This window comes from Pituophis catenifer, unplaced genomic scaffold, assembly GCF_029215685.1.
Source record: "Pituophis catenifer annectens isolate HBS135680 unplaced genomic scaffold, rPitCat1.0.hap2 SCAF_8, whole genome shotgun sequence".
NCBI classification, from domain to species: domain Eukaryota; kingdom Metazoa; phylum Chordata; class Lepidosauria; order Squamata; family Colubridae; genus Pituophis; species Pituophis catenifer.
In genome coordinates this window covers 44,836,167-44,860,928 of record NW_027256888.1, presented here as the reverse complement: position 1 = coordinate 44,860,928, position 24,762 = coordinate 44,836,167, and the positions used below count along the sequence as shown (strand labels likewise).

General features: G+C 40.6%; 1 protein-coding gene across 1 annotated transcript in view; it reads left to right on the top strand.

Annotated features, from left to right (window-relative positions):
- The first annotated feature begins 892 nt into the window (after positions 1-892).
- The window catches only part of BBS7 (Bardet-Biedl syndrome 7), a 30,584-nt gene continuing 6,714 nt past the window's right edge, over positions 893-24,762 (top strand). Inside the window, exons 1-13 of the mRNA XM_070948507.1 lie at positions 893-979; positions 4,319-4,384; positions 5,213-5,275; positions 5,494-5,669; positions 6,319-6,505; positions 7,739-7,811; positions 8,081-8,197; positions 8,488-8,618; positions 9,854-9,938; positions 10,928-11,027; positions 16,536-16,728; positions 19,442-19,516; positions 21,118-21,183. Of these exons, the coding sequence (XP_070804608.1) occupies positions 944-979; positions 4,319-4,384; positions 5,213-5,275; positions 5,494-5,669; positions 6,319-6,505; positions 7,739-7,811; positions 8,081-8,197; positions 8,488-8,618; positions 9,854-9,938; positions 10,928-11,027; positions 16,536-16,728; positions 19,442-19,516; positions 21,118-21,183 (1,368 nt within the window). The 5' untranslated portion in view covers positions 893-943. The remainder of the gene's footprint in view (positions 980-4,318; positions 4,385-5,212; positions 5,276-5,493; positions 5,670-6,318; positions 6,506-7,738; positions 7,812-8,080; positions 8,198-8,487; positions 8,619-9,853; positions 9,939-10,927; positions 11,028-16,535; positions 16,729-19,441; positions 19,517-21,117; positions 21,184-24,762) is intronic.

The following is a 24,762-nucleotide window of genomic DNA, read 5'->3' as shown; positions in this document are numbered from 1 at the left end:
TTGGCTAATAAAGAATTCTAATATTATTATTATTTATTTATTAGTTTGATTTATATGCCGCCCTTCTCCGGAGACTCAGGGCGGCTTACAATGCTTTTTAAGCAATAGCCTTCAGAGTTTTGTATATACCTGCTTAGTAGGGCTTTTGCCCCCCACCCCCCAAGCGGTGTCCTATTTTATACAAAGTCAGCTTATTGCCCCCACAATCCGGGTCCTCATTTTACCTACCTCGGAAGGATGGAAGGCTGAGTCAACCTTGAGCCTGGTGAGAATTGAACTCGCAGTAATTGCAGGCAGCTGGCAGCTAAATACTACTTTAACAGTAGTTTAGCCCACTGCACCACCAGGCTCTGGTAAATAAATAATACGCCCGTGAATTAATTGAGTAAAACACGGTTCTTGGCTAACTACATAGAACACCTTTCAGTTAATTGTAGGTAGAGCCCGCCTGAACACACACCTCGAATTATTATGTGATAATAAAATGCCTTCGCCTAACCCGGTGTTTCGCAAACTTGACAACTCTGAAATGTGTAGATTTTTCAGACCCCCAGAATCGCCCAGCCAACCTTGTTCCCCTGCTAAATCCAAGACTCCGCTTGGGAAACTTCGCCTCCTTCTTGGGCTCGCCTCCAAATTTCAGATGCTCTTGAGTTTTTATCCCGAGCTGGGGATTTATTTATTTATTCTGCTTGAGTGACAGCTCCTTCTTCAATCACGAAGGGCGTTTAAAGCGAAGCGTACCGCCCACGAGCGCACCGCCTCCAATAAAAAATCAGGGCATTGTCGGGTTAACGCAAACCTGCCTCGTCGCCATAGTAACGAGAGGTCCGGAGATAGTATTTAGGCCTTAAGTTTTCGCGATACTGATGCCCGCGGAGTACTGGAAAGAGGAAGCCGAAGCCAGCCTTGGTAACTTGCCCGTTGCCCATTGCCCATTGCCATGGAACTGAGTCTGAACCGGATGGATTACCTGCAGGTACAGCGGCCGGACGCGATGCCTGTGACGGCGAATGTCGGCTGTTTTGCGCCCCTCTCCCTCGGAAGCATCGTTTTTTGACTCTTCCTTCTCTATGCAGTTGTTACTGCAGACCACCCCTACTCGTACTTCTATGGCAGCCTTCCCGCAAAAAGATTGACCTATTGACAGTATTGGCCGGGAGGTGGAGTTGCAGCCCAACCCATCTGGATGGCACCATTTTGACAATTCCTGCTTGGGAATGAGCAATTTTACCAATGATTTGCAGGAAGAGAAGTCTATATTCTTTTTTTGAATAGTTTAATAAATCCAGTGAGAAAAAAGAATGAGACCAGTCTTTTGGGTATAAAAATAACTTATAACCTGCAGAGTTACCCTTTATCTTTTTTGTTAGTTAAACTTCCATCATTGGAGGTTTTTTTTATTAGTAAGGAAGTTTTGAGGAAAATTTCCGAGAGTGCTAATTCGAGAGATAAATGATTATCTAATTTTAATTGTTTCTAACTTCTAATTAAGACAAAGGGAATTTAGTATATTGCAAAGCAAGGAAGGCATAGCTTATACATCAAAGAATGCATCTAATCAAATATAGGCCCTACTAGGGGCATTATTATAAAATGAAATAATGTGCAGCTGCAGTCAAACATCTGAGGAAAAGGGGTGGGTGGATCAAAAAATCAAGTTAGTGGCTTGTAATCAAATCCCTGCCCCATTTATCATGTATCAGTTGCCCGCGTGCGCACACACACAGAGAAGTTGAAACTTGGATTGCCCACCCTCCCGACTGCTTTGATCCCAGGGATACTCTGGCTTCAGTCCAGTACTTTACTTGCTTGGAATATAGTTGTCTTGACGTAAATCCCATGTATTAAACAAGTACATTTCTTATTTTCAGAATCTGGGTCCACAAAGGAATACCAGGAATACAGAAAAATATGGGGTTTTGTATCCCTGTTTATCACTGGGACTAAAATAATCTGGGCTGCAGAAGTCTTGATGACCACTAATAAGATCAGACCTCTTTTTTACCATCTCCTGGGTGTCCATATTTCTGCAACTCAGATCTGGTAACCCTAGTATCATCATAAAACTATTAACAGACTTCTTAAAATGGACCTTATGTAAAAGATTCAATACTACTTCATATTTCAATATTTCTATACTTTATTCTTAGGTTCTGTTTTGGGCCCGTTTCCTGTTCCTTGAGCAGCATTCCCTCACTTAAACCCAGTTCACAATTGAGGGTAGGGTTCTCTTGGACCTGCAACTCCTCCTCAAGGAACAAGTGATAGCTGTGGCTAACTCTAGTGTGCTAATGGTGACCATTGCTGAAATAGGCTCTGCTTGTGGTGACTCATGCCTTAGTCACCTCACAGTTGGAATACTGCAAGTGCATATTATGTGGGGTTGCCTTTAAAGACCACCTAGAGCACAGGTGTCAAACTTGCGGCATCACGTTGCCATCATGTCACTTTCTCTACGTTTTTTTCCCTTTGCGGAGCTGGGGTGGGCGTGGCCTGCACGTGACACATCTGCCTCATGGGCTGCCAGTTTGACACCCCTGACCTAAAGGTTGCAATTGGTGCAAAATGTAACAGAATGAGTAGTTATCAGGAAACCTCAGTATGTCCATTTAACACCGCTATCTGAGTGCACATGCTTACAGTGGGATTCCATTCAAGGTGTTTGTAAAGCTCTTTAGCACATAGAAGTGGTTTATTTGTTGTATTCCACGTGTTCCAGTAGAAGAGGCACTGTTTAGTTCTCTTCCTTGAAACAATGCTGTCTGTCAAGACTTAGAAAGCATATTTTTTTGGATGTGATGTAGTGGTGGGTTCTAACCGGTGTTGCCACCGCTTCGCTTTGCTCACATGCTTTGTGCAAGCGCATTGAAGTCCATAACAGCTGAGGCATGGCAATCCGCTCTGCCGCGCCTTTTTAGATTTTAGATGGACTAAAATCGAAGGAATAAAGGTAGGTATAGCGCAGGGGCGGGCAGGAGGGCCCAGCTGTCGGTCGGAGCGAACCGGTTCACTCTAACATCAACATTTCCACTACCAGCTCTCCCAAACCGGGGAGAACCGGTAGGAACCCATCACTGATGTGGTACCTGATTTGTGGCATGATCTCCCTCAAAATTTGGCTGGCTTTTTTGTTCTTGTTATTACTTTTTTGTTAGGGTGTTGTAATTTGCTTTTATGGTTGTACAGTATACCACCTGGAGTTGGTGCACTAAAGAAAGCTAGCCATGGTTGCTGCTTGCTCTTTGAGCAAGCGAATCATAAGATTTGTGCCTAATTGCCATTAAGTTCCACTGTTTTCAGGGAGGCTTACGCTTAATGAGTGTGTTCAAATCATTTTGAACTCACTGCTTTAAAGATTTAGAAGAGTTTTGAGTTTGCAATATTTGCAAGGTAAAATATTTTGAGGCTGGATATTTTGAAATTAAAATGGATAAAGAGAGAAAGCCAGTTTGATGTAGTGGTTAAGGCATCAAACTAAAAACTGGGATACTTTGAGTTCTAATCCTACGTTAGGCACGAAATCAGATGACTTTGGGCCACTCACTTTCTCTCGAACTTGGGAAGGAGGCAGTGGCAAACCACTTTTGAAAACCTGCCAAGAAAACTGCAGGGACGTGTCCAGTTAGCTGATGAAAATCAGACACAACTGACGGTGGGGGGGAAATCTCTATTTAGCCTGCTTACAATTTAATCATAATCTCTTACTCTTTTACCTAGTATCATAAACAGGTAGCCCTCAATTTATGACCACAATTGGAACAGAATTTCTGTTGCTAAATAAGGCACTTGCTAAGTGAGTTTCTTGCCTTAGTTGTTTCTTGCCTTAGTTGTTATTTATATCACTGGAGTTGTTAAGTTAGTATCACAGTTGTTAAGTGAATTTGGCTTTCCCATTGCTTGACAGAAGTTCGCAAAGGTAATCACATGACCTTGGGACACTGCAACTGCCATAAATATATGCCAGTGGCAAGCATCCAAATTTTGATCATGTGACCACAAGGATTGTGCAAAATCGTAAGTGTGAAAGATGGTCATAAGTCATTTTCTTTTCAGTGCCATTATAACCCAAACTGTGACTAAATGAATGGTTTTAAGTTGAAGACTGCCTGTATACATATAAAAAGAAAGCGAAAGCATATGTATGCGTACCCAATGATATGTTGGAAAGCCAATATCATGTTGGAAAGCATGCATTTTAATAATTAAATATTTGTTTTTCTCTATAATTATAGTATACTGACATTTTGATAAATGAAAATTGGTTTTAAAATGGATGAGTCAAATATAAATACTAACATTTTTTATTTGCAACTAGGTGGGTGTGACATCTCAGAAAACCATGAAATTGCTCCCTGCATCAAGACGCAAAGCTACACAGAAGGTATTTATTTATTTGGTTTCATATTCTATACTTTGTTCAGGAGCTCAAGGCTATATAGAAATGTATTTATTAAAATAATTGTATGTCATAAAGATCACATTTAAAAATTGTACCTTTTTCTAAAAAGGAAAAATAGTATAGAAAAAATGTGTCTACTTTATGTGTGTACTATCCTAAATTACAAATAATGATCTTGTGATTTAATCTCATGTTTATGTTTAAAACGCTTAAATTTACCTCTTAATTTTCCTATTTTTATATATAATTTGGCAGCAAGTCATGCTACTTTTACAACATAATAAATATTTACTTTTTCTCATATATCATTTGACAGAAGTCTATACAATTTGAATCAATTATTTAATTTCATTCCATTATTTTCCTGAGGTTTCTTCTATAATATCCATCCTGACTATACACTATTTCTCTAGTTTCTACATAAATTACTTGTCTTTTTTCCCCAGTCTCCGTAGCTTTAGTATCTTTTCTTTTTTATCCTTTTAAGTACAATTATATCTCTTCTGCCCATGAGTTTAATTCTTCCAGGTTTAGTATATTAAATTGGCTATTTACTGGAATTCCTTCCTTGAATATTTGCCTGTGATATTTTATATTTGCACCCATTCCATTCAAATGGTTTCACAAAACTTCTTTTTTCACAAGCAAACCATTTTGAAGTATCACACAGCATTTTAAGAAGAAGAATTAAATAGAAGAGGAAAAAAATCTATATCCGAATGTATAATTATACACCCAACAAAAAGGATTGGCTTTCCTTTGTACTCTTAAAACAATAGTATATACATATCCTCTTATTTTACTTTAAAGGTTGTTACTGGGGACCATGATGGTGTTATTACCTGCTTTGGAATAAAAAAAGGAGAAGCTATTGTAAGTTTATTTATTGATTTCTATAGATGAACACTTAAATTAACAAAATAACTTACTATTGTAAAATGTCAAGTAATTATAAAGATAACCATTTTGAAGGATCACATTTTCAAATGCACTATGACAGTAGAAAGAAAAACCTATATTTTCCGTGATTCAAATCCGATTTATCTTTATTTTGTAATGATACAGAATATACTTTATTTTTTGTATTTTAGCCAGTATTCAAGACTTTGCCAGGAGAAAAGATTGCAAGACTAGAACTGGGAGGTGCTCTTAATACTCTTCAGGAGAAAATTTTCGTGGCTGCTGGTTCTGAGGTTCGAGGTTTCACAAAAAAAGGGAAACAATTTCTTTCGTTTAACACCAACCTCACTGAAAACATCAAAGCTATGTGTGTATATTAAACATTGACTTAATAGTGCTTAGTTACTTACTATATTTAACTTAAAACTGACTGAAACATATAGACAAAAAGAAAATGCATCTAATTAAACCATCATGCTGCAAATTTCACTTGCATATTATAAAGAACCTCTTTCTTTGTCACCCATAAGAGGAACATTTTTAAAAGGTTTCTAAACTGTGGGAAGGATTGACCATGAGCAGGATCTTCTGATTCCTGACTAGTTGCAAATGGCTACATATACCTGTGAAAAAGCCTTCCTAGCCATAGGTGTCACCTGCTGAATATCTAGGAGAACTCTCAAAATTACAGACCATGTCTAAGGGGGAAAGTAAAACTCCATTTGACTTTCAGGTTAGGTCAAATCAGGAAACAGACTGCACAGGTTTGACTGGAACCATGCTTTATTGATATGTTATAGCAGGGGTATCAAACTCACGGTCAGTGGCCTAGATGTGTCACGCACTGACCACCCACACCCCCAGTTTAGCGAAGGGGAAAGTTGTGATTCGTCACATGATGGTGATGTTATGTTATGTTGATTCCAAGTGTATGAATACTTAACAAATTATAATGTTCCCAAATCAGTGCTTTACTTTTTTTGAAAGTTTTAATTACAATGCTGTTATTATTTTAGGTATATATCTGGATCAGATCTCTTTCTTGGTGCAAGCTACATTTATAACCATTACTGTGACTGTAAAGATCAGCACTATTATCTATCGGGGGATAAAATCAACGATGTTCTCTGTCTTCCACCAGATAAACTGTCTTGCATTATACCAGTATTAGCATGTCAAGATAGAGTTCTTAGAGTTTTGCAGGTAAACCTTTTTTTGTTTGTTGCCATTATTGAAGCCTGATTTATTAGTAGTAACCATTATTTATTAGTGAAAAGATAAGTTAGTACAATGAAACAGAAGATTGTTCATCTGTTCATACTAATAATTGTATACAATCATTTGCAAGGAAATTTTATCTGCTTGCAGCAATTCTGGTAAGTTGAATAAAAGCTAATGTATATTTGGAAAATTCCTTTTTCATGAAAGATTATTATTCAGTTTGGGGTAATTGTACAGCTCTCTGTAAATTGGAAGTTAGGGATCAGCCTTAGGAGCAGCAAGTTTAATGCTACTCTAATTCTTTGTCTGCAGGAATTGGTAGAAAGTACTAAATTAGTTTTGAGAAGAAGAAAGATTTCCTGATTCTGGAAATTCTGTTTTAGGCAGTGATTTAAGGAGTGAAACTTCAAAAAGGCTTAACTGAGCTGCAGGCACTTAATTTTATATTCTGGAGCAGCTGAGAAATCATTTGTTCTTTGATTGGGTCTGCAGTCTAGTTTGGAATAAATGTATGTGTTGGGATCAGTGGTGGGTTGCTCCCGGTTCTCTTTGGTTCTTTAGAACCGGTAGTAAAACCGGCGGGGGGGGCTCCACCCACCCGCCCGGATGTCATAATTGATGATCTGCGCATGCGTGTGTGATCTCATTGCAAACCGGTAGTAAAGGTAAGTAGAACCCATCCCTGGTTGTGATGAATTAGGCTCCATTTTTGATAATTTGATAGTTTAGATCGTTCATTGATTGATTAGTCTTACAATCATATTAAAAAAAAAAAGATATAATACAAAGTCTGTTTCCAGAAAAGTAATAGGCAAAAAATACAGTAGTAAAATACATATTTGCTAAATACAAAGAACCAACATTCAAATAAATGTATTGCCTTTCCATAATATTCTGATCTATTCAGAATAATGGATTCTTTGATGAACTGCCTTATCTATCAATTTAACAATTCTGCTAGTAATGTATACGTCAGAGCCCAAGAGGAAATAGGACAGTCTGCAATTCAGGTCCTAGTGTACTGTTCTTTCAAGTAGGGATTTTAAATATCTAAGTTTAAAAGGGGCATGCAGTTGACAATCGGCTGCAGTTTTCATTCCATTCTAAAAGCAGGAAAACAGTTTTGAAATTTAAAAAAATTCTTTATATCTCTTCTAAATTAAAATTAAATGTTAGGGATTACAAGTAACAGTATCTCCATTTCATTTTTTTGAGGGTTCAGATTTACTGTATGAAATGGAAGTCCCAGGTCCACCTGCTGTTCTGGCCTTGAACAATGGAAATGGTGGTAAGTAGAAGGTTTAGAAGTCTTTTAAATGTTATTAAAATTATGAATCTGATTTTCATAAATTATTGTTTTAATAATTCCACATGCTATCATGGGTATTTTCTATAACAGAATTATTCTGATCCATTTTATATAAAGTGATAAGAAATGAAGCAAAGTGGTTTTTTTTATTTCCTAAAATTGAAATTAAAAATTTTGGAATCCACTGAATAGAAAGTAGAATTCTACTCAGTAATTATTCTAATAATAGTTTTCATTTATATTTCTAGGCGATTCTGGTGAAGATGTTCTGTTTGGGACATCTGATGGCAAAATTGGCTTGGTACAGATTACTGGTGTTTCTCCAATAGAAAAGTGGAAAATTGGAAATGAGAAAAAAAGAGGTGGTAAGTGTTTTGTGTTGTTTTCCTAAGTGTCTTGTAACAGTTTTTAGTACAATTTGGTAAAAAATATATTATTTAAAAATAGGAAAAAAAGCAGTAAATTCTGTACATAAGATTCTATCTTAGTAATGTTTTTCATTACTATTTTTGTAAAAATTTCAATCAAATTGGTTTGAAATTTAGGCGTTATCTAGTACCTAATATAATATAACTTATTATGACAACAAGTATAAATAACTATTTTATATGAAATTAAATGATTGATATAGATATCTGTTTATTCTTTTTGTCAGGCATCTTATGTATGGATAGTTTTGACATTTTGGGAGATGGGGTTAAAGAATTGCTCATTGGTAGAGATGATGGAATATTAGAGATCTATAAATTTGAAACTGAAAAGAGCCCTGTTTTTAAATATGAATATGTAAGTATATTGTGTAAATCTATTGTTTCCAATTATAGTAAAACAATTTATTATGTTTATTTTCCTAAATAGTTTGTTCTCTCTTTCTCCCTCTTCCTTCAATAAATAAATAAGAAAAAAATGACCTATTTAGTTTTAGCAAGGTGGCTGCTTTATCTGAATAAAAATATACCACTGTTGGATCAAGGCAGAGTTCATCTTAGTCCTGCATTTTGTTTCCCATAATAGTCAACTAGCACCCTCTCGAGGGTGTTTACAAATTGTGTTGGTCATGTTCTCCTTCAACTGCCTTATTTTTTTTTCCTTTTCTCAAAAATCCTAGATGTTTAAAAACCCCAGTTCTTTTGACTGCCTACTTTTTCACCTTTTCAGATTCTATTACATGTAGTTCTCCACTTACAACAGTTCATTTAGTGACTGTTCAAAGATACAACAGCACTGAAAAAAGTAACTTATGACCATTTTTCAAACTTAAAACCATTGCAGCATCTCTGTGGTCATATGATCAAAATTCAGATCCTGGGCAACTGACTCATACTTATGACGGTTGCATGTCCTGGGATCCTGTGATTACCTTTTCTGATCTTCTGATAAGCAAAGTCAATGGGGAAGTCAGATTCACTTAAAACTGTGTTACTAACTTAACACCTGCACTGATTCACTTAAGAACAGTGGCAAGCAAGGTTGTAAAATGGGGCACAACTCACTTAACAAATGCCTCGCTTAGCAGCAGAAATTTGGGGCTCAATTGTGGTCATAAGTCAATGACTACCTGTATATCCTTTTTTAAATGTGATAACTAAAATTGTACTGTCTAGAGCAGCTCACATTGTCACATGACATATCACAACTTTCCCCCCGTTTGCTAAACCTGGGTGGGCGTGGCCAGCACATGACACACCCCTGGTCTAGAGGCAGAAGTGCCATAGACTTAATATAAGAGAAATGTAGAGAAAGAATATACAATAACAAAAAGCAAATAATACCTATTTTATGCAATCCTTTTGAAATGTAAGAGTTAGTGATTAAAATCATATTTTCAATTTTATTCAATTATCCTCCTTTCATTTTTATAAGTATTTTATAAGTAATTACAAGTGTTTTGTATTAGATAACTTTCTTACTATCTGCTTTTTCAACTTTTTTGAAATCTGAGTTTTTCAGAATTATTTTGTAAGATTTTAAACAACATGGAAAAGTAAATATATGTTAAAAGTTCTTGTTTGTTGTTTTAGGCCTTGTCAGAGAGTGTCACATCCATCCAAGGTGGCTGTGTTGGAAAAGAGGGCTATGATGAGATTGTAACGTCAACTTTTTCAGGTTAATTTTACTTTTACTTTCAGAGATTTTCAGTTTAATTTCAATTTAACAAGAATAAAATAGTATTTTTTAAAAACAGTTGTTACATATATTGCCTCTTTTTTGGACACCTATTTAGTCAGTTCATTGTAAATTCATTTTGGCTGTGTTTAGACTAGATTCTTTGGGAATTTTTCTTTCACTCTATAACTCCTATAGTTGAGAAATATTTTTAGGTCTCCCTGCATTTACTACAGATGTTAGATATACTCACAGGTCCTCAAAAATATTTCAGTCTGACTACTGTGAAGGCCATTTCAAAATCTTGTTTTTCTTTTCTCCATTGTTTTGCTGGTATATTAGGTCGCTATTTTGCTTAAATGTCTAATCTCTTTTCAGCTTCAATTTCTTCAGTGACTTGGAACATTAACTTTTAGGACATGTTGACTTTCCAAAATATGTTTGCCATCTTCAAATGTGTTTATGTAGTTTGTGGCTAAAAAGTTCAATTTTTACATATTTCATTGGTCCAGAACACTTTGTTCCCATAGTTTCAGTCTTACAAAGGTTTTCTTTTGCATACTTTAGATGACTTTCATAGAAATCATAGAAAAAGTTTATTCTGGCAACTCTGCCATGCAGATCTTTGTTATACTGTATAAGCAATACTATATGATGGACCTTTTCTGAAGGCTGTTTTCAGTAATGTGAGAGTTCTGTTTGTAGAGCATTTTGGGAGCAGTTCTAGTAGACTTTTCATCTTCCAGTCTTGAATTTCTACAGTTCTATGTAACTTCCAATTCTTAACAATGCTTCTTATCCGGCATATGACTTGTGGCAATGCGGGCAGCAAATAATTTAATAAATAAATAAAATAAAACATTGGTAGCTGGCAAAATGTAGACAGTTTTTTAAACTTACAGATTTATAGAGTTTACCTATTTTCTACCTAGTAGAAATACCTAAAATTTTGCATAACAATAGGAATCTAAAATATATTCATCTTTTAGGATGGGTGTCTGGATTAACTACAGAACCTATTCATGGAGAATGTGGATTAGATGAATTAAAAATGACTCATGAAATGCAGAATAAAGTTTTGTCCTTAAGGTAATGTAGCAATTTTGTGAAACTGCAAAAATGATACTGAGATAATGATTTTGCCCTAATGTGGCCCACATTTTGAGTTGTTTTATATCAGTACACCCTAATTATATACTTGCTACTTAGTTGCCTTGTAAACGGCCAGCCAAATGTTTGTGATAATTTGTTATTAAACTTTCAGTACCGGTAGTTGTTTTGCATCACTTTATTTTTTTATAAACTCTCCTGCAGGAGACTTTTTATGCTTTTTGAGAATAAAATAGTTTTTATAAACACACTTTATCTATTTGGTAATATTTAATGGCCTACATAATCAATACAAGTTAAATTAACATAGTTATGAAGTTATGCATATCATAATCAGATTTGCTTCCTGTCATATAGCTGGCTTAATTTCCTAGGTTAACATTAGGTCAGAATTCCCCAGTTTAAATATAGTGCAGACACAGCCTAGTGTATCCTTCTGCATCCTAGCACAATTGCAATTTCCTGCCAGCTTTCTCTCTGACTTGGTTGTTGGAAGTCAGTAGGAAGTAACCTCGCCCAACAACCATGGGATTTGGCAACTGGTACTACAGGGGTTGCCATTGCTAAGTGATATAATCATGCTTTATAGTTGCATTGTTTGCCAATGGAAATTCAGATCCCAATTGCCATTGTAAATTGCGGATTAAATAAACAGTGACTTTGATGTACTACTTTTTTACTACCGATTTCAATTACAGTATTGTTTTTGCATTTTAGTCTTTATTTTACCCCTCTTTTCTGTGTGGGGTACAATGATGTTTAAAACAATGAATTAAAAATAATATTTGAAATCAATAATTCGAAAATAGAACATCAAAGTCACAATTTGCTTAGAATCAACACACAATAATGGTGTTTTGGACAATTTTTAAAGACTTTTAGAGTAAGCAAAGGCAGAGAATATTCCATAAAATGGGGACCACCAAGAAAAATTCTGCTGCTTACAATTTTAATATTAATGAATTTATTTCCACTATTATGGTCCATCGCAGTCAGCCAGATTTGGCATTTTTGTGTACCTATTGAGTCCTTTCCAAGGACCTGGGATGTGGATGTTTGATGATGTTATTATTTGTTAAATTTATTTGTCACTTATCTCTTCATGGAGCTATTCTAATCACCGTGAGAGGGTGGTTGGATCGATTTTCCCCCTTGGATTGCGGTCGTTGTGGATTGTGACTGTGTCCTCTGTTGTGAGGGGACAGTGGACTTGGTCCTGTGAATTATGTGTGAGATTCCCCATTTCCCTACCTTCTTCCCTGTCCTTTTAGGACCCTTAGGATATGGTCATGGCAAGCCACTGACCAAACTGTACTCAGCAGCGGAGCTTCTTGGTCTGCGAGACTCCCCCCTCTCGCAGGCTTGGCCCTCCACTCTTATCGAGGGCCTACCTCGATGACGGGCTTTGGAACCCCGAGAGGTGGCATGTCGCAAAGAGGGGGTTGCGGGGTTTTTTAAAATTGTCTATGTCTAACCTTTTAAGGGGTTTGGGGAGGGGGGAGGGGGGTGGTATTGGAATTAGGGGCGTGGGTTTGGGGGATAACCCACCAAGGGGAGGGTCGGGCCCGGCCACGACGCGCGGCGGGGCGGGTGGGGGACCCGGGGGCAATGGAGGGGGTCGAGCTTGTTCGGACTGTGTTTTTACCATCAGTACTGTGAGTGGGAGGGGTAGATATGGCGGGAGCAGGGGGCCATATCATGTTAAGGGAGCACGCACCCGCTGTCTCCAAGCGGTAGGGTGCTCCGGCCCCCAAGGCTCTACCCGTTTGCCAGGTTGCATAGATCCTCACGGCCCGGGCCTTCGTCTGATGTTGTGCAACGCCAGGTCCGTAGTAAATAAAGCCCCCCTCATCTGTGATCTTGTTCAGGAGGGGGGAGCGGACCTGGCGGGTATTACGGAGACCTGGTTGGGCCCGGAGGGAGGGGTCCCTCTGGTAGAAATGTGCCCACCAGGCTTCCGCGCATTCCATCAGCCGAGGTCACAAGGGAGGGGCGGGGGAGTAGCGGTTATTATTAGAGAAGGCCTTAGGCCCAGGGAGACCACTGTACCTCAGACAGCTGGTTGTGAGTCCCTCCTTGTGAAGTGGGGCCATGGGGTTCAGATGGGCTTGCTGATCACGTACCTGGCTCCCTGCCGCGTGGCAGCAACCCTGCCTGAGCTACTCAACGTTATTGCTGCGGTGGCGGTTGATACCCCCAGACTTATGGTCATGGGGGATTTCAACCTGCCGTCCGTGGGCGAGACGTCTGAGGTGGCTCGGGAGTTCATGGCTTCCATGACGGCCATGGATCTGACCCAACTAATTCATGGCCCTACGCACACCGGGGGAAACACACTGGACTTGCTTTTTGTCTCTGGACAGTGGTTGAGTGATCTTGAGATAGGGGATGTAGTCATCGAGCCCTTGTCATGGTCGGATCACTCTCTCCTTCGCCTTGACCTTCGTACCGTGGCACCCCGCTGCAGGGAGGCGGAACCGATAAGATGGTACCGCCCCAGGCGCCTGATGGAACCCGATAGGTTCCAGACGGAGCTTGGGCCAATTCCTGAGGTTCTGGCTCACGCCTCGACTGGAGACCTAGTGGCCGCCTGGGATAGGGCGGCCGCTGGGGCCCTGGATCGAGTCGTGCCTTTGCGGCCTCTGACCCGGCGCGGATCTCGCCTTGCTCCTTGGTTTACCGAGGAGCTGAGGGAGATGAAGCGCCGGAAAAGACGCCTAGAGAGTAGTTGGAGAGCTAGTCTTTCTGAATCGGACCGGACACTGGTTAGATCCCATATTAGGACTTACCTAGTGGCGATAAAAGCAGCAAAATGTACGCATTTTGCTGCTCTTATTGCGTCATCAGATAATCGCCCGGCCGCCCTGTTTAGGGTGACCCGCTCCCTGCTCCACCAGGAAGCGCGGGAGGACCCCTTGGAGGGAAGAGCCGAGGACTTTGTTCAGTATCTGTATGACAAAATCACTCAGATTCGGGAAGGTCTGGACTCTGACTGGGTAGATCCAGCGAGAGTGACGGAGGCAGGCCTTGAGACTGTTATCTGGGATGAGTTTGATCCTGTGACCCCAGATGACGTGGACAGGATTCTGGGTAGATTGAACGCGACCACATGTTTGTTGGACCCGTGTCCCTCCTGGTTAGTACTGGCTTCCCGGGAGGTGACGCGAGGCTGGCTCCAGGGGATTATAAATGCTTCATTGGGTGAGGGTGTCTTCCCCGCCGCCCTTAAGGAGGCGGTGGTGAGGCCCCTCCTCAAGAAGCCTTCCCTGGACCCGGCAATATTGGCTAATTATCGTCCAGTCTCCAACCTTCGTTTTGTGGCGAAGGTTGTTGAGAGTGTGGTTGCGGGACAGCTTCCCCAGTACCTGGATGAAGCGTCGTATCTGGATCCGTTCCAGTCGGGTTTCAGGCCTGGATACAGCACGGAAACGGCATTGGTCGCGTTGGTTGATGATCTCTGGAGGGCTCGGGACAGGGGTTGCTCCTCTGTCCTGGTCCTGTTAGATCTCTCAGCGGCTTTTGATACCATCGACCATGGTATCATGCTGCACCGGTTGGAAGAGTTGGGGGTGGGAGGCACCGTACTAAGGTGGTTCTCCTCCTTTCTCTCCGACCGGTCGCAGTCTGTGTTGACAGGGGGGCAGAGGTCGACCCCGAGGCCCCTCATATGTGGGGTGCCGCAGGGATCGGTCCTCTCGCCCCTTTTGTTCAACATTTATGTAAAGCCGCTGGGCGAGATCATCCGTGGTTTTGGGGTGGAGTACCATCAGTACGCTGACGACACCCAGCTGTACATCTCCACCCCGGATCACCCCAACGATGCCCTTGAAGTGATGTCCCAGTGCCTGGAGGCCGTACGGATCTGGATGGGGAGGAACAGGCTCAGGCTCAACCCATCCAAGACCGAGTGGCTGTGGTTTCCGACGTCCCGATATAGTCAGCTAATGCCATCGCTGACTATTGTTGGTTACCACCTTTAAAGCGCTCCATGGCACAGGACCCGGGTACCTTCAAGACCGTCTTCTGCCACCAATAGCCTCCCACCGACCAGTCCGTTCCCACAGAGAGGGTCTCCTCAGGGTGCCATCAGCCAAGTTATGTCGGCTGGCGACACCCAGGGGGAGGGCCTTCTCTGTGGGAGCCCCAGCCCTGTGGAATGAACTGCCCCCGGAAATACGCAAGATCTCTGACCTCCGGGTGTTCCGCTGCGCTTTGAAGACCTTGTTGTTCCGCCAGGCAGGGCTGTCAATATAATAATTTTAAATTGGGGTATTTTAAATTTTAGAGTTTTTAAAGCAGCCAAATCTATTTAATTATTTTAATTTTTAATTATTGTTGTGTCTTGTGTTTTAAACTGGCTGTACACCGCCCTGAGTCCTTCGGGAGAAGGGCGGTATAGAAATAAAATTATTATTATTATTATTATTATTATTGGGGGCGAATCATTGGCCCCCACGGATAGGGCTCGCAACTTGGGTGTCCTCCTGGATTCACGGCTGTCGTTAGAAGAGCATGTGACGGCCGTGTCCGGGAGGATTTTTCATCAGGTTCGCCTGATCCGCCAGTTGCGTCCCTATCTAGATCGGGACTCCCTACACACAGTCACTCATGCCCTCGTTACTTCTCGTCTGGATTACTGCAACGCTCTCTACATGGGGCTCCCCTTGAGGTGCACTCGGAGGCTCCAACTGGCGCAGAGTGCGGCCGCGCGGGTGGTGATGGGAGCGACTTGGAGTTCCCATGTGACACCTCTCCTGCGCGAGCTGCACTGGCTCCCGGTGGTCTTCCGAGTGCGCTTCAAGGTTCTGGTTATCACCTTTAAAGCGCTCCATGGCTTAGGACCTGGTTATTTACGGGACCGCCTGCTACCACCAATAGCCTCCCACCGGCCAGTACGCTCCCATAGAGAGGGGCTCCTCCGGGTGCCGTCGGCCAAACAATGTCGGCTGTCGGCCCCTAGGGGGAGAGCCTTCTCTGTGGGGGCACCTACGATTTGGAACGAGCTCCCCCCGGAGATACGTAGGATCCCGGATCTGCGCACCTTCCGCCGCGCGCTTAAGACTTTTCTATTTTATCAAGCTGGCCTGGCCTAAATCTCCCCCCTTTTTAAATGTGGAAATTTTAAATTTTTAAATTTTAAATTCGTCTTTTTATAGGGGTATGGGTAAGGCATTTTAAATTGGGGAGCCATTTTAGATTTAATTCTGTTTTAAACGTATTTTAATTGTTTATATTGTATGTTTTTAACTTTGGCTGTGCACCGCCCCGAGTCCTTCGGGAGAGGGGGCGGTATAAAAATCTAATAAATAAATAAATAAATAAATAAATAAATAAATAAATAAATAAATTCTAGGCAGCTTTATTCTAAGTGGCGCCATTTTACCTTGTCTTTGTCTCTCTTCTCTTTCTTTCTCCCTTTCTCACGCACATAAACGTGCACACATACACATACAGTAATTTTGTTTGCTAATTATTGTGGTGTTATAGGAATGAATTGGAACAGTTACAGATGAAAGTACTTCAAGAACGTGAAAAATACCAGCAGTCTTCTCAGTCTAGCACTGCTATTTCAGCAGTCCCAACATTCAGTATAAATGATAAATTTGCATTAAACAAAGATGATGCCAGCTACAGCCTTGTTTTAGAAGTCCAGGCAGCAATTGATATTGTCTTGTTACAGGTGAGACTCTATTTATAGAAACTTAGTAAATCTTGGTAACTGGATACTTGTTTATCTTTAAAATAGATGAATTCCTAAAATTATCCAGTTTTTCTCTGATTATACTTGGGTGGAATTAGGACAGATATGTATTCTGACAAAAACTGAAGTATAGAAAATCAGATTGAAATGGATAGGTTTTTTCCAAGTTCAAAAATTTTATTAGTTTATCAGAGTATAAAATACAAAGAAAATAAAAATAATGGGAACTAGGGAATAGGAAAAGGGAAAAAGGGAAAGTGTGGTGTAGATAGGAAAAAAAAGGGGTTAATTTCTGATTTTTCTTACTAAAATTCTGATTTTACTTTACTTTACTAAATTTTTTACTTTTATACAATAATACATACTAGCCATTTCTATAACAACAAACATATCTCAGCAGCAAAAGTCAGAGTTTCATTTTTTCATCACAAGCACAAAATCCAGATGTAGTTTCCTAATACAAACAAATATATCTTAGATATATTGTTTTCTTTGAATAAAGTAATCAATCTAAACATCCTTACCTTTTTTCTTTGCTGCAAATATATATATATATTTCTATTTGCACTTATTAATCTTTATTATAATTTATATTAGCAAAATTTACTGTACTTTTTCAGATTCTTTAACCTTAAAGGGAAAAAAACCTTTATACATCCATTTTAAAACTTTAAACTTTTCTTTAAAAGTATTTGTAAAATTAATTCTAATACATATTTTTTTAACATCCTCTTAACATAGATTTCTTTCTATTTCTTTCTATTACATATTAAATTTCTTTCTATTACATATATCAGATTGGTAAAAATCCATCCTAACTCCAATTAACTTTAATATTAAATTTAAGTCACGCCTTCCAACTTATCTTCATAAAATAAAATCTTTTTTCTTCTTTGGAATGTCTATCAAGTAATTATAGCAGGTGTTCCCAATCTTTTCTATACTTCGCACCCCTTACAAAACGCTTCTGATATATTCTCGCACCCCTTACATAAATAATTATATGCATATGATTATGCATATACACTATAATTTTGAAACTTCTAAAGCCAAGTTTTCACATTCCCTGGATTATCGACTCGCACCCCAGGAAACCCTGAATTACAGACTTCTCTTTTCTCAAGCAATTCTCAACCTTGTTAGTATCCACGAAGAAAAAGTCCCAAACTGGTCTTCTTGAAAATTGCAGGTTTTCTTGGAACTCTTCTTTTAATTGTGCTGGGACACTTAAAACCATCATCATAATAAAGATTGATGTCAGATTTGTATTTCAAAGTTGCAATTGCGTCTTTTGCATTATTAGCTACTTGTGAAATTGTCTCAGTAGTTTGATAAGTAGTTTGAGTAGTTTTTATAATATCCTTAGAATATAATTGAACTATAAAGTGAAGAGTTTTATTTAATAACTTTTTAAGCACATCTCTAATAATTTGCTCAAATCCCTGCTCCATCTTCTTAACTTCCTCTTGTGACCAAAAAGTAATTTTTTAGTATGTCATTTAAGAATTGCTGGCCAATCAGAATTCATAAAAATTAGAACGTTTTAACCATCCACAGCAAAGCAAACCAAGTTACAAATTACTTAAACATAGGAAAATAAAACCACAACTTTCTACCCTTATGTTTCTCCATCAAAATTAAAAAAGATACTCCATGCTTCCTTATTTTAGCTTGTCTTCAGCAACTCTTTCTTGTTTAACAATAAAAAGTCCTCACAATGGCTGAGATCTTCAAAAAGGAGTAACAGGCTATGGCTGAAGAGAGCCTCTTTTAATTTAATAAAGATAATAATCCCTAAAAGCAATTAAATGAAAGGCACAATTTATTGTCCATTTGAAAAATAAATTCCAAAACGGCTTTTTCAACAATAAAGTGATTGCAGTCTGCCTGCCAGCTGAACAACTCACCAGCTCACTCCAAAGCTACTTGCAGACTGTTGCTGTATAGAGGATCTTGTGGAGCGATTCTAGAACTTTCCCTAACCTGAATTAAAGGAATGCCGGTGTTCCTTTTATTAGTAAGTTGAAAAAGCGACGGTCTAGAGAAAGCCCTTTCAGGGAGTTCTCCCTGGATATATTGTCAGTTGGCCATCTTCACTGGACGTCCTGAAATGGACAGATTTAAACTAAATTACTGTGTTATTAAATCCTACCTCACTTAACTGATACACTTAATTTTGAATTTTTCCCTTCAGTTTCAGCCCTGCTCTTAACTAACATATTCTCATGAATCCATATTTTATTTTAAGGGACAAACAGAAAAAACAGATATTATTTTAAGAGAATAAAGAAGTGTGTGCCAGATTTTAAATAATACTTGCACTAAGGATTAGTCAATCACATAGGACATGGTCTTCTTGTAATTTCATTCTTTTTGTTTATTTATTTATTTTATTTTATTTTATTTATTTCTGACAATTTGTCATGCTCTTGTATTAAAAAAGTGTATGTATTGCAATGTATATGATAATTCATGGGATCAATATCTATTAATAATGTTTAATTTATTGAAATATTTGACATAACTGAAATAATTAAAAAGAAAGCAAACTGAAACAAGTTTAGGAGCAACTTTTTTTTTAGACTATCTTTTTACTGTAAGGTTTTACAAGAATCTTAATTACTATATAAAGAGACAATTGAACTACCTATATATTCAACTGTCTTTAATTTGATACTGTTTATCACCATAGTGTGATGTTCCTATAGACCTAAAGGATGTGGATAAAAATTCAGCTGTGGTCAGTTTTACCAACTGTGAATCTGAGGTACGTGCAATTGCTGTAATGCAATCTAATTCAATGGAGTTAACTTGATTTTGGCTTTCAAATCTACTTGAAAGTAAAGTTGTTAATCAATTTCGACCATGGTATCATGCTGCACCGGTTGGAAGAGTTGGGGATGGGGGGCACCGTGCTACAGTGGTTCTCCTTTCTCTCCAACCGGTCGCAGTTTGTGTTGGCAGGGGGGCAGAGGTTGACCTCGAGGCCTCTCATATGTAGAGTGCCTCAGGGGTCGGTTCTCTCGCCCCATCTGTTCAACATTTATGTGAAGCCACTGGGTGAGATCATCCGTGGTTTTGGGGTGAAGTACCACCAGTATGCTGATGACACCCAGCTGTACATCTCCACCCCTGGCCACCCCAACGATGCCCTTGAAGTAATGTCCCGGTGCCGGGAGGCTGTGCAGATCTGGATGGGGAGAAACCGGCTCAAGCTCAACCCTTCCAAGACTGAGTGGCTGTGGTTCCCGGCATCCCGATATAGTCAGATGACTCCATCTCTGACTATTGGGGGCGAGTCTTTGGACCCCTCGGAGAGGGCCCGCAATCTGGGTGTCCTTCTGGATACGCAGCTGTCCTTGGAAGAACATCTGACGGCTGTGGCCAGGGGGACTTTTTGTCAGGTTCGCCTGATACGCCAGTTGCGGCCCTTTCTTGATCGGGATGCCCTGCGCACAGTCACTCATGCCCTCGTCACCTCGCCTGGATCACTGCAACGCTCTCTACATGGGGCTTCCCTTGAGGGGCACCCGGAGACTCCAACTGGTCCAGAATGTGGCCGCGCGGGTAGTTACGGGAGTTGCATGACGCTCCCATACAGCACCTCTCCTGCATGAGCTGCACTGGCTTCCAGTGGTCTTCCAGGTGCGCTTCAAGGTGTTGGTTATCACCCTTAAAGCGCTCCATGGCATAGGACCTAGATATCTTCGAGACCGCCTGCTGCTACCGACGGCCTCCCATCGACCTGTGCGCTCCCACAGAGAGGGCCTCCTCGGGGTGCCATCAGCTAAACAATGTAGGCTGGTGACCCCCAGGGGGAGGGCCTTCTCTGTGGGGGCACCCACCCTCTGGAACCAACTGCCCCCAGAGATAAGGAGAATCCAAGACCTCGGTGCTTTCTGCTGTGCCCTTAAAACCTTCTTTTTTCAGCAAGCCGGGCTGGCTTAACTTTTTTAAATGTTTTAAATTGGTTTGTTATTGTTTTTAAATTACGGGGCCAAATTTATATATATTCTTTTAATATTATTTTAATGTTTGTAATTTATGTTTTTATTTGGTTGTACACCGCCCTGAGTCCTCAGGGAGAAGGGTGGTATGTAAATTGGATATAAAATAAAATAAATAAAATAAATTTGAATAAAATTTATTTTTAATAATGCTTTTAAGGCACATAACATTTGAGTTATTATTGACTTATTAAATTTCTTCTTTTAAAAAGAAAATTGGTGTTGCTAAATGTTCTCAAGTTCTGTGATAGTTAACGAATTTTAAATTGACTTTTTTAATGCTTATACTGTTTATTTTCATACTAGATCAAATTTGAGTCTAGTTTATAAATTTACTGTTCCAATTATATTTTTTTCACAGCCAAATGGTAACTTCCTCCTTGCTACTTATCGGTGTCAAGTACATACCACCCGAATAGAACTTAAGGTAATGATTTAAACAAGTTAACTGACTTTATTACAAAACTGCAAATTTCAAAACATATTCAGAACAGAGCAACAGTAATCCTGAAAATTATAGATGAGAAGTATATTTTTGTTTTAGAATTTATGTACTAATTCCTGAACTTACGTTCTAATTTTCAACTATGCAACATTAATGTGGCATAAATAGATAGTAGACATAAAAATGATCTGTGTTGACCTTTGAAAGTTAATTAACCCTCCCTATTTTATTCAGATGGAATTAATTGTCATCTTTCAATTTTCAAATGACTAATTCTTTTGTGGAGGCTTATTGGCTTAATACAGGCTGCTTGAATTCAGTAGTTCTTAGATCTTTTTTTTGTATATCTACATGAAATATTTTTCAAGAAGGCAGTTGTGTTGATATCAGTTTCAATATATAATCAATAATGCATTAGATGAAAACTAATTAAAGTAGAATGACATAATTATTTCATTTAAAGACAAAATGTTTAAATAATAGGCAAAGTTTAAAACTATTGGAATAGAACATAAATTTAAAAATTCATGAAATAATGCATTACAATTGTATCTAAAGATCACATAATTTTTTCACCTTTTAAGTAAAAATATAAATTATAAAAATCTCTTTGCAAATAGTATATCATGATACGCATGCACTTTGTCAATCTAATACTGTACTGTAACCATAGTATATCTATGTATCAGTATAGTTTCAGGCATTTTTTTATCAAATAGGCACAATATAGCACTATATATAGAATATGCAAGGTATTTTTCACATACCAATTTAATATAGCAGTTGAAACACTCTCTAAACATGACATGGTAGTGTTTAAGCAATGTTTAGTATAATCCTAAATTAGGATTAATGTAATTTCCAATGATTCATTGAGACTTTTAATTTCTAAATAGACAGAATAGCATTGTAGCTGGTGTTTCCACTGAATTGCTATCCTTGGTTACAAGCTTGAAAATATAATGAATATCACCAAATAACAAGACATTCTCCCAGTGGGCTGTGGAGTAGGTCAGGAGTGGGATGATACAGTTGATCTGCCCGGATACTGAGTCAAGATGTTTTTGGCCATGCCTCCTCATGTGACCCTCGTCTCCAGTTTTATTTGTCTCAGTAGATCTGACCGGACATATTTCTGAGTGCTTATCAACTTCATCCACTCCTGACCAAAGTTCAGGGATTTTCTCCTATAGCTGGGTTTCCTTCTCGGCTCATTCAGAACAGTGTGAGCTAGCCAATTCAGTTTGAGGCTGAAAACGCCACCGCGATCGCCGCTTGCCAGCTGAGAGGTGCTAGCACACCCACGCAGCGTGCGCGCCGTTCTTTCTTGAGCTGCGGCACATCGGATCCTAAAACACTGGTCCTCCTGCCGCCTACCAGCTACAGATCAGTCCTGAAAGTACATCGCTCGGACTGGGATCGCACCGTTGGCGCGCCGCTCTACTGAACGAGCAGCCATCCCAACGGTTGCCGGCAGCCATGTTCTTTCGTGGCTGCTTGTCACCTCGTGGGGCGGCCATTTTGTTTCCAACGGAGATTGGCGGCGGCCATTACTGCAGCATAGTCTTTAACAGCTCCTCAGCGCTGCTTATTCCGGCAAGTGGTTTCTGGTGCTGGCGTCTCCCAGGATTCTGGGTAAGCTGCCCATCTGCTATCCCTAGTGCGCAGGCTACAGCCACCACCAGCGTCACCTCAGCACCCATTATGGCAGACCAGCCATCCACCAGCAAGGCTCCTCAGACTGAGCTTGGCCACAAGGCCACTTCTAAATCTGCCTCAGGCAGGAAAGCTCAGCAACCATCCCAAGCTGAGCTGAAGGACCTCCAAAGGCGTCAAAGGGCCTTTGAGCGTCAGTATTTGCAGGCGGAAAAGGTGCAAGCTGACCTCGAGGATCAACCCTCGGTCAGTGCCAGATCGGGATCTCACAACCAGGAGGCTAATGAAGACCTGGACATCTCCAGGGCACTGTCCCCAGAGAGAGCTGACCAACTCTCTGATACCTGCTCTCCGCCTTCCAAAGGTCACTCAAAGGGGGACTTTAGATCGCTGTTACCCAAGGCCAAGGTCACATCCGGCCTCTTGGATCCTGGTTCCACTGATCCTGCATCGGCCTCTACGTTGGGCACCAGCCATGATCTATTTTCTGAACCAGTCGCGGAACAACTCTTCATCCCTGCTCCCAATTATTCACCGACGTTATTCGGAAACAATGGTCCAACCTGGCTTCTCTACCCACGTCCAGTGGATCTGACTGTCGCAACTACAACATGGAACCTACATTAGCCAACATCCTACAGGTACCTCCGGTTGATGGCCCAGTAGCTGCACTTTCGTCCCCTTCTCCCTATCTTACGGGGGACACCTCCGAAGGCCTTAAGCCTGAGGACAGAAGTTTGATCTGTCCTTCAAGAAAGCGCACCAGCTTCGTCCTCAGCAATTCAGGCCCCCACCGCGGCCTCCTTTTTCACTGCTCCTCCCTCCTGTGGCTTCAACTGCTCTAGTCCTGTTTACCCTCCCAAGAGGTTCGGGTCCATCAGGACCTGAACAAAATTATTGCAGCAACCCAATTTGCCACCGATGCCATGCTCAATGCAGCCAATTACGCCTCTCGAGCCATGGTGTCTTCGATCACCTCGCGGCGCCTTTTTATGGCTGTGCCAATGGCCAGCCGATATCAAAGCCAAATGGCGTCTTGCCGCAGCCCCAGGATCAAAATTATTTGGTGACTCCTTCGAACCATTACTAGTCGAGGATAAAGACAGGAGAAAAGTCCTGCCTTCTGCCACTAGACGGGTGGATCGCCGGGCTACCCCATACTATCGTAGACAGCCTTCCATTTTTCGCCTCAGGAAGGCATTAGCCAGCGCCCTTACTCTCAGGGTTCCTTTCGTCAACAGGATAAGGGCTCCTTTTGGGACAAACCAAAGTTTTATGGCCCACAAAAGCGGTCCCTTCAAGGAACTGGCAGTCGTCAGTTCCGTCGCCAAAAATGACTCGCACCTCAACGCTCCCATAGGAGGCAGGTTGAGCCTCTTCGCAGACAGGTGGGCCCTCATTACAACCGACCAATGGGTCCTCCATACCATCGAATTCGGACTTCCTCTGGAGTTCCTCTCCAGCCCCCTGACCCACTTCGTACCATGCCCTTTCTCCAGCTCCCACCACAAGCGCGGCCTCATTGAACTGGCCATACAACATCTATTAGATATCAAGGCGATGGAGGAGGTTCCTCCCGACCAATGGTGACAGGGTTTTTACTCAATCCTATTCGTGGTACCAAAACGCTCTGGGGGCTGGAGAGCAATATTAGACTTGAAATCCCTCAATGCGCACCTCGTCTACAGGAGGTTCAAAATGAACACTCTAAAGACCATCTTTGAAGAGATCCGGCCCGGAGACTTTCTAGCCTCCATAGACCTCTCCGAGGCCTACCTCCACATACCCATATCGCCTGCCTATCGGCGTTATCTCAGGTTCAGCTACGCGGGGTGCCACCTGCAATATTGTGCCTTACCGTTTGGGCTGGCATCGGCCCCGCACAGCTTCACCAAGATCCTAGCA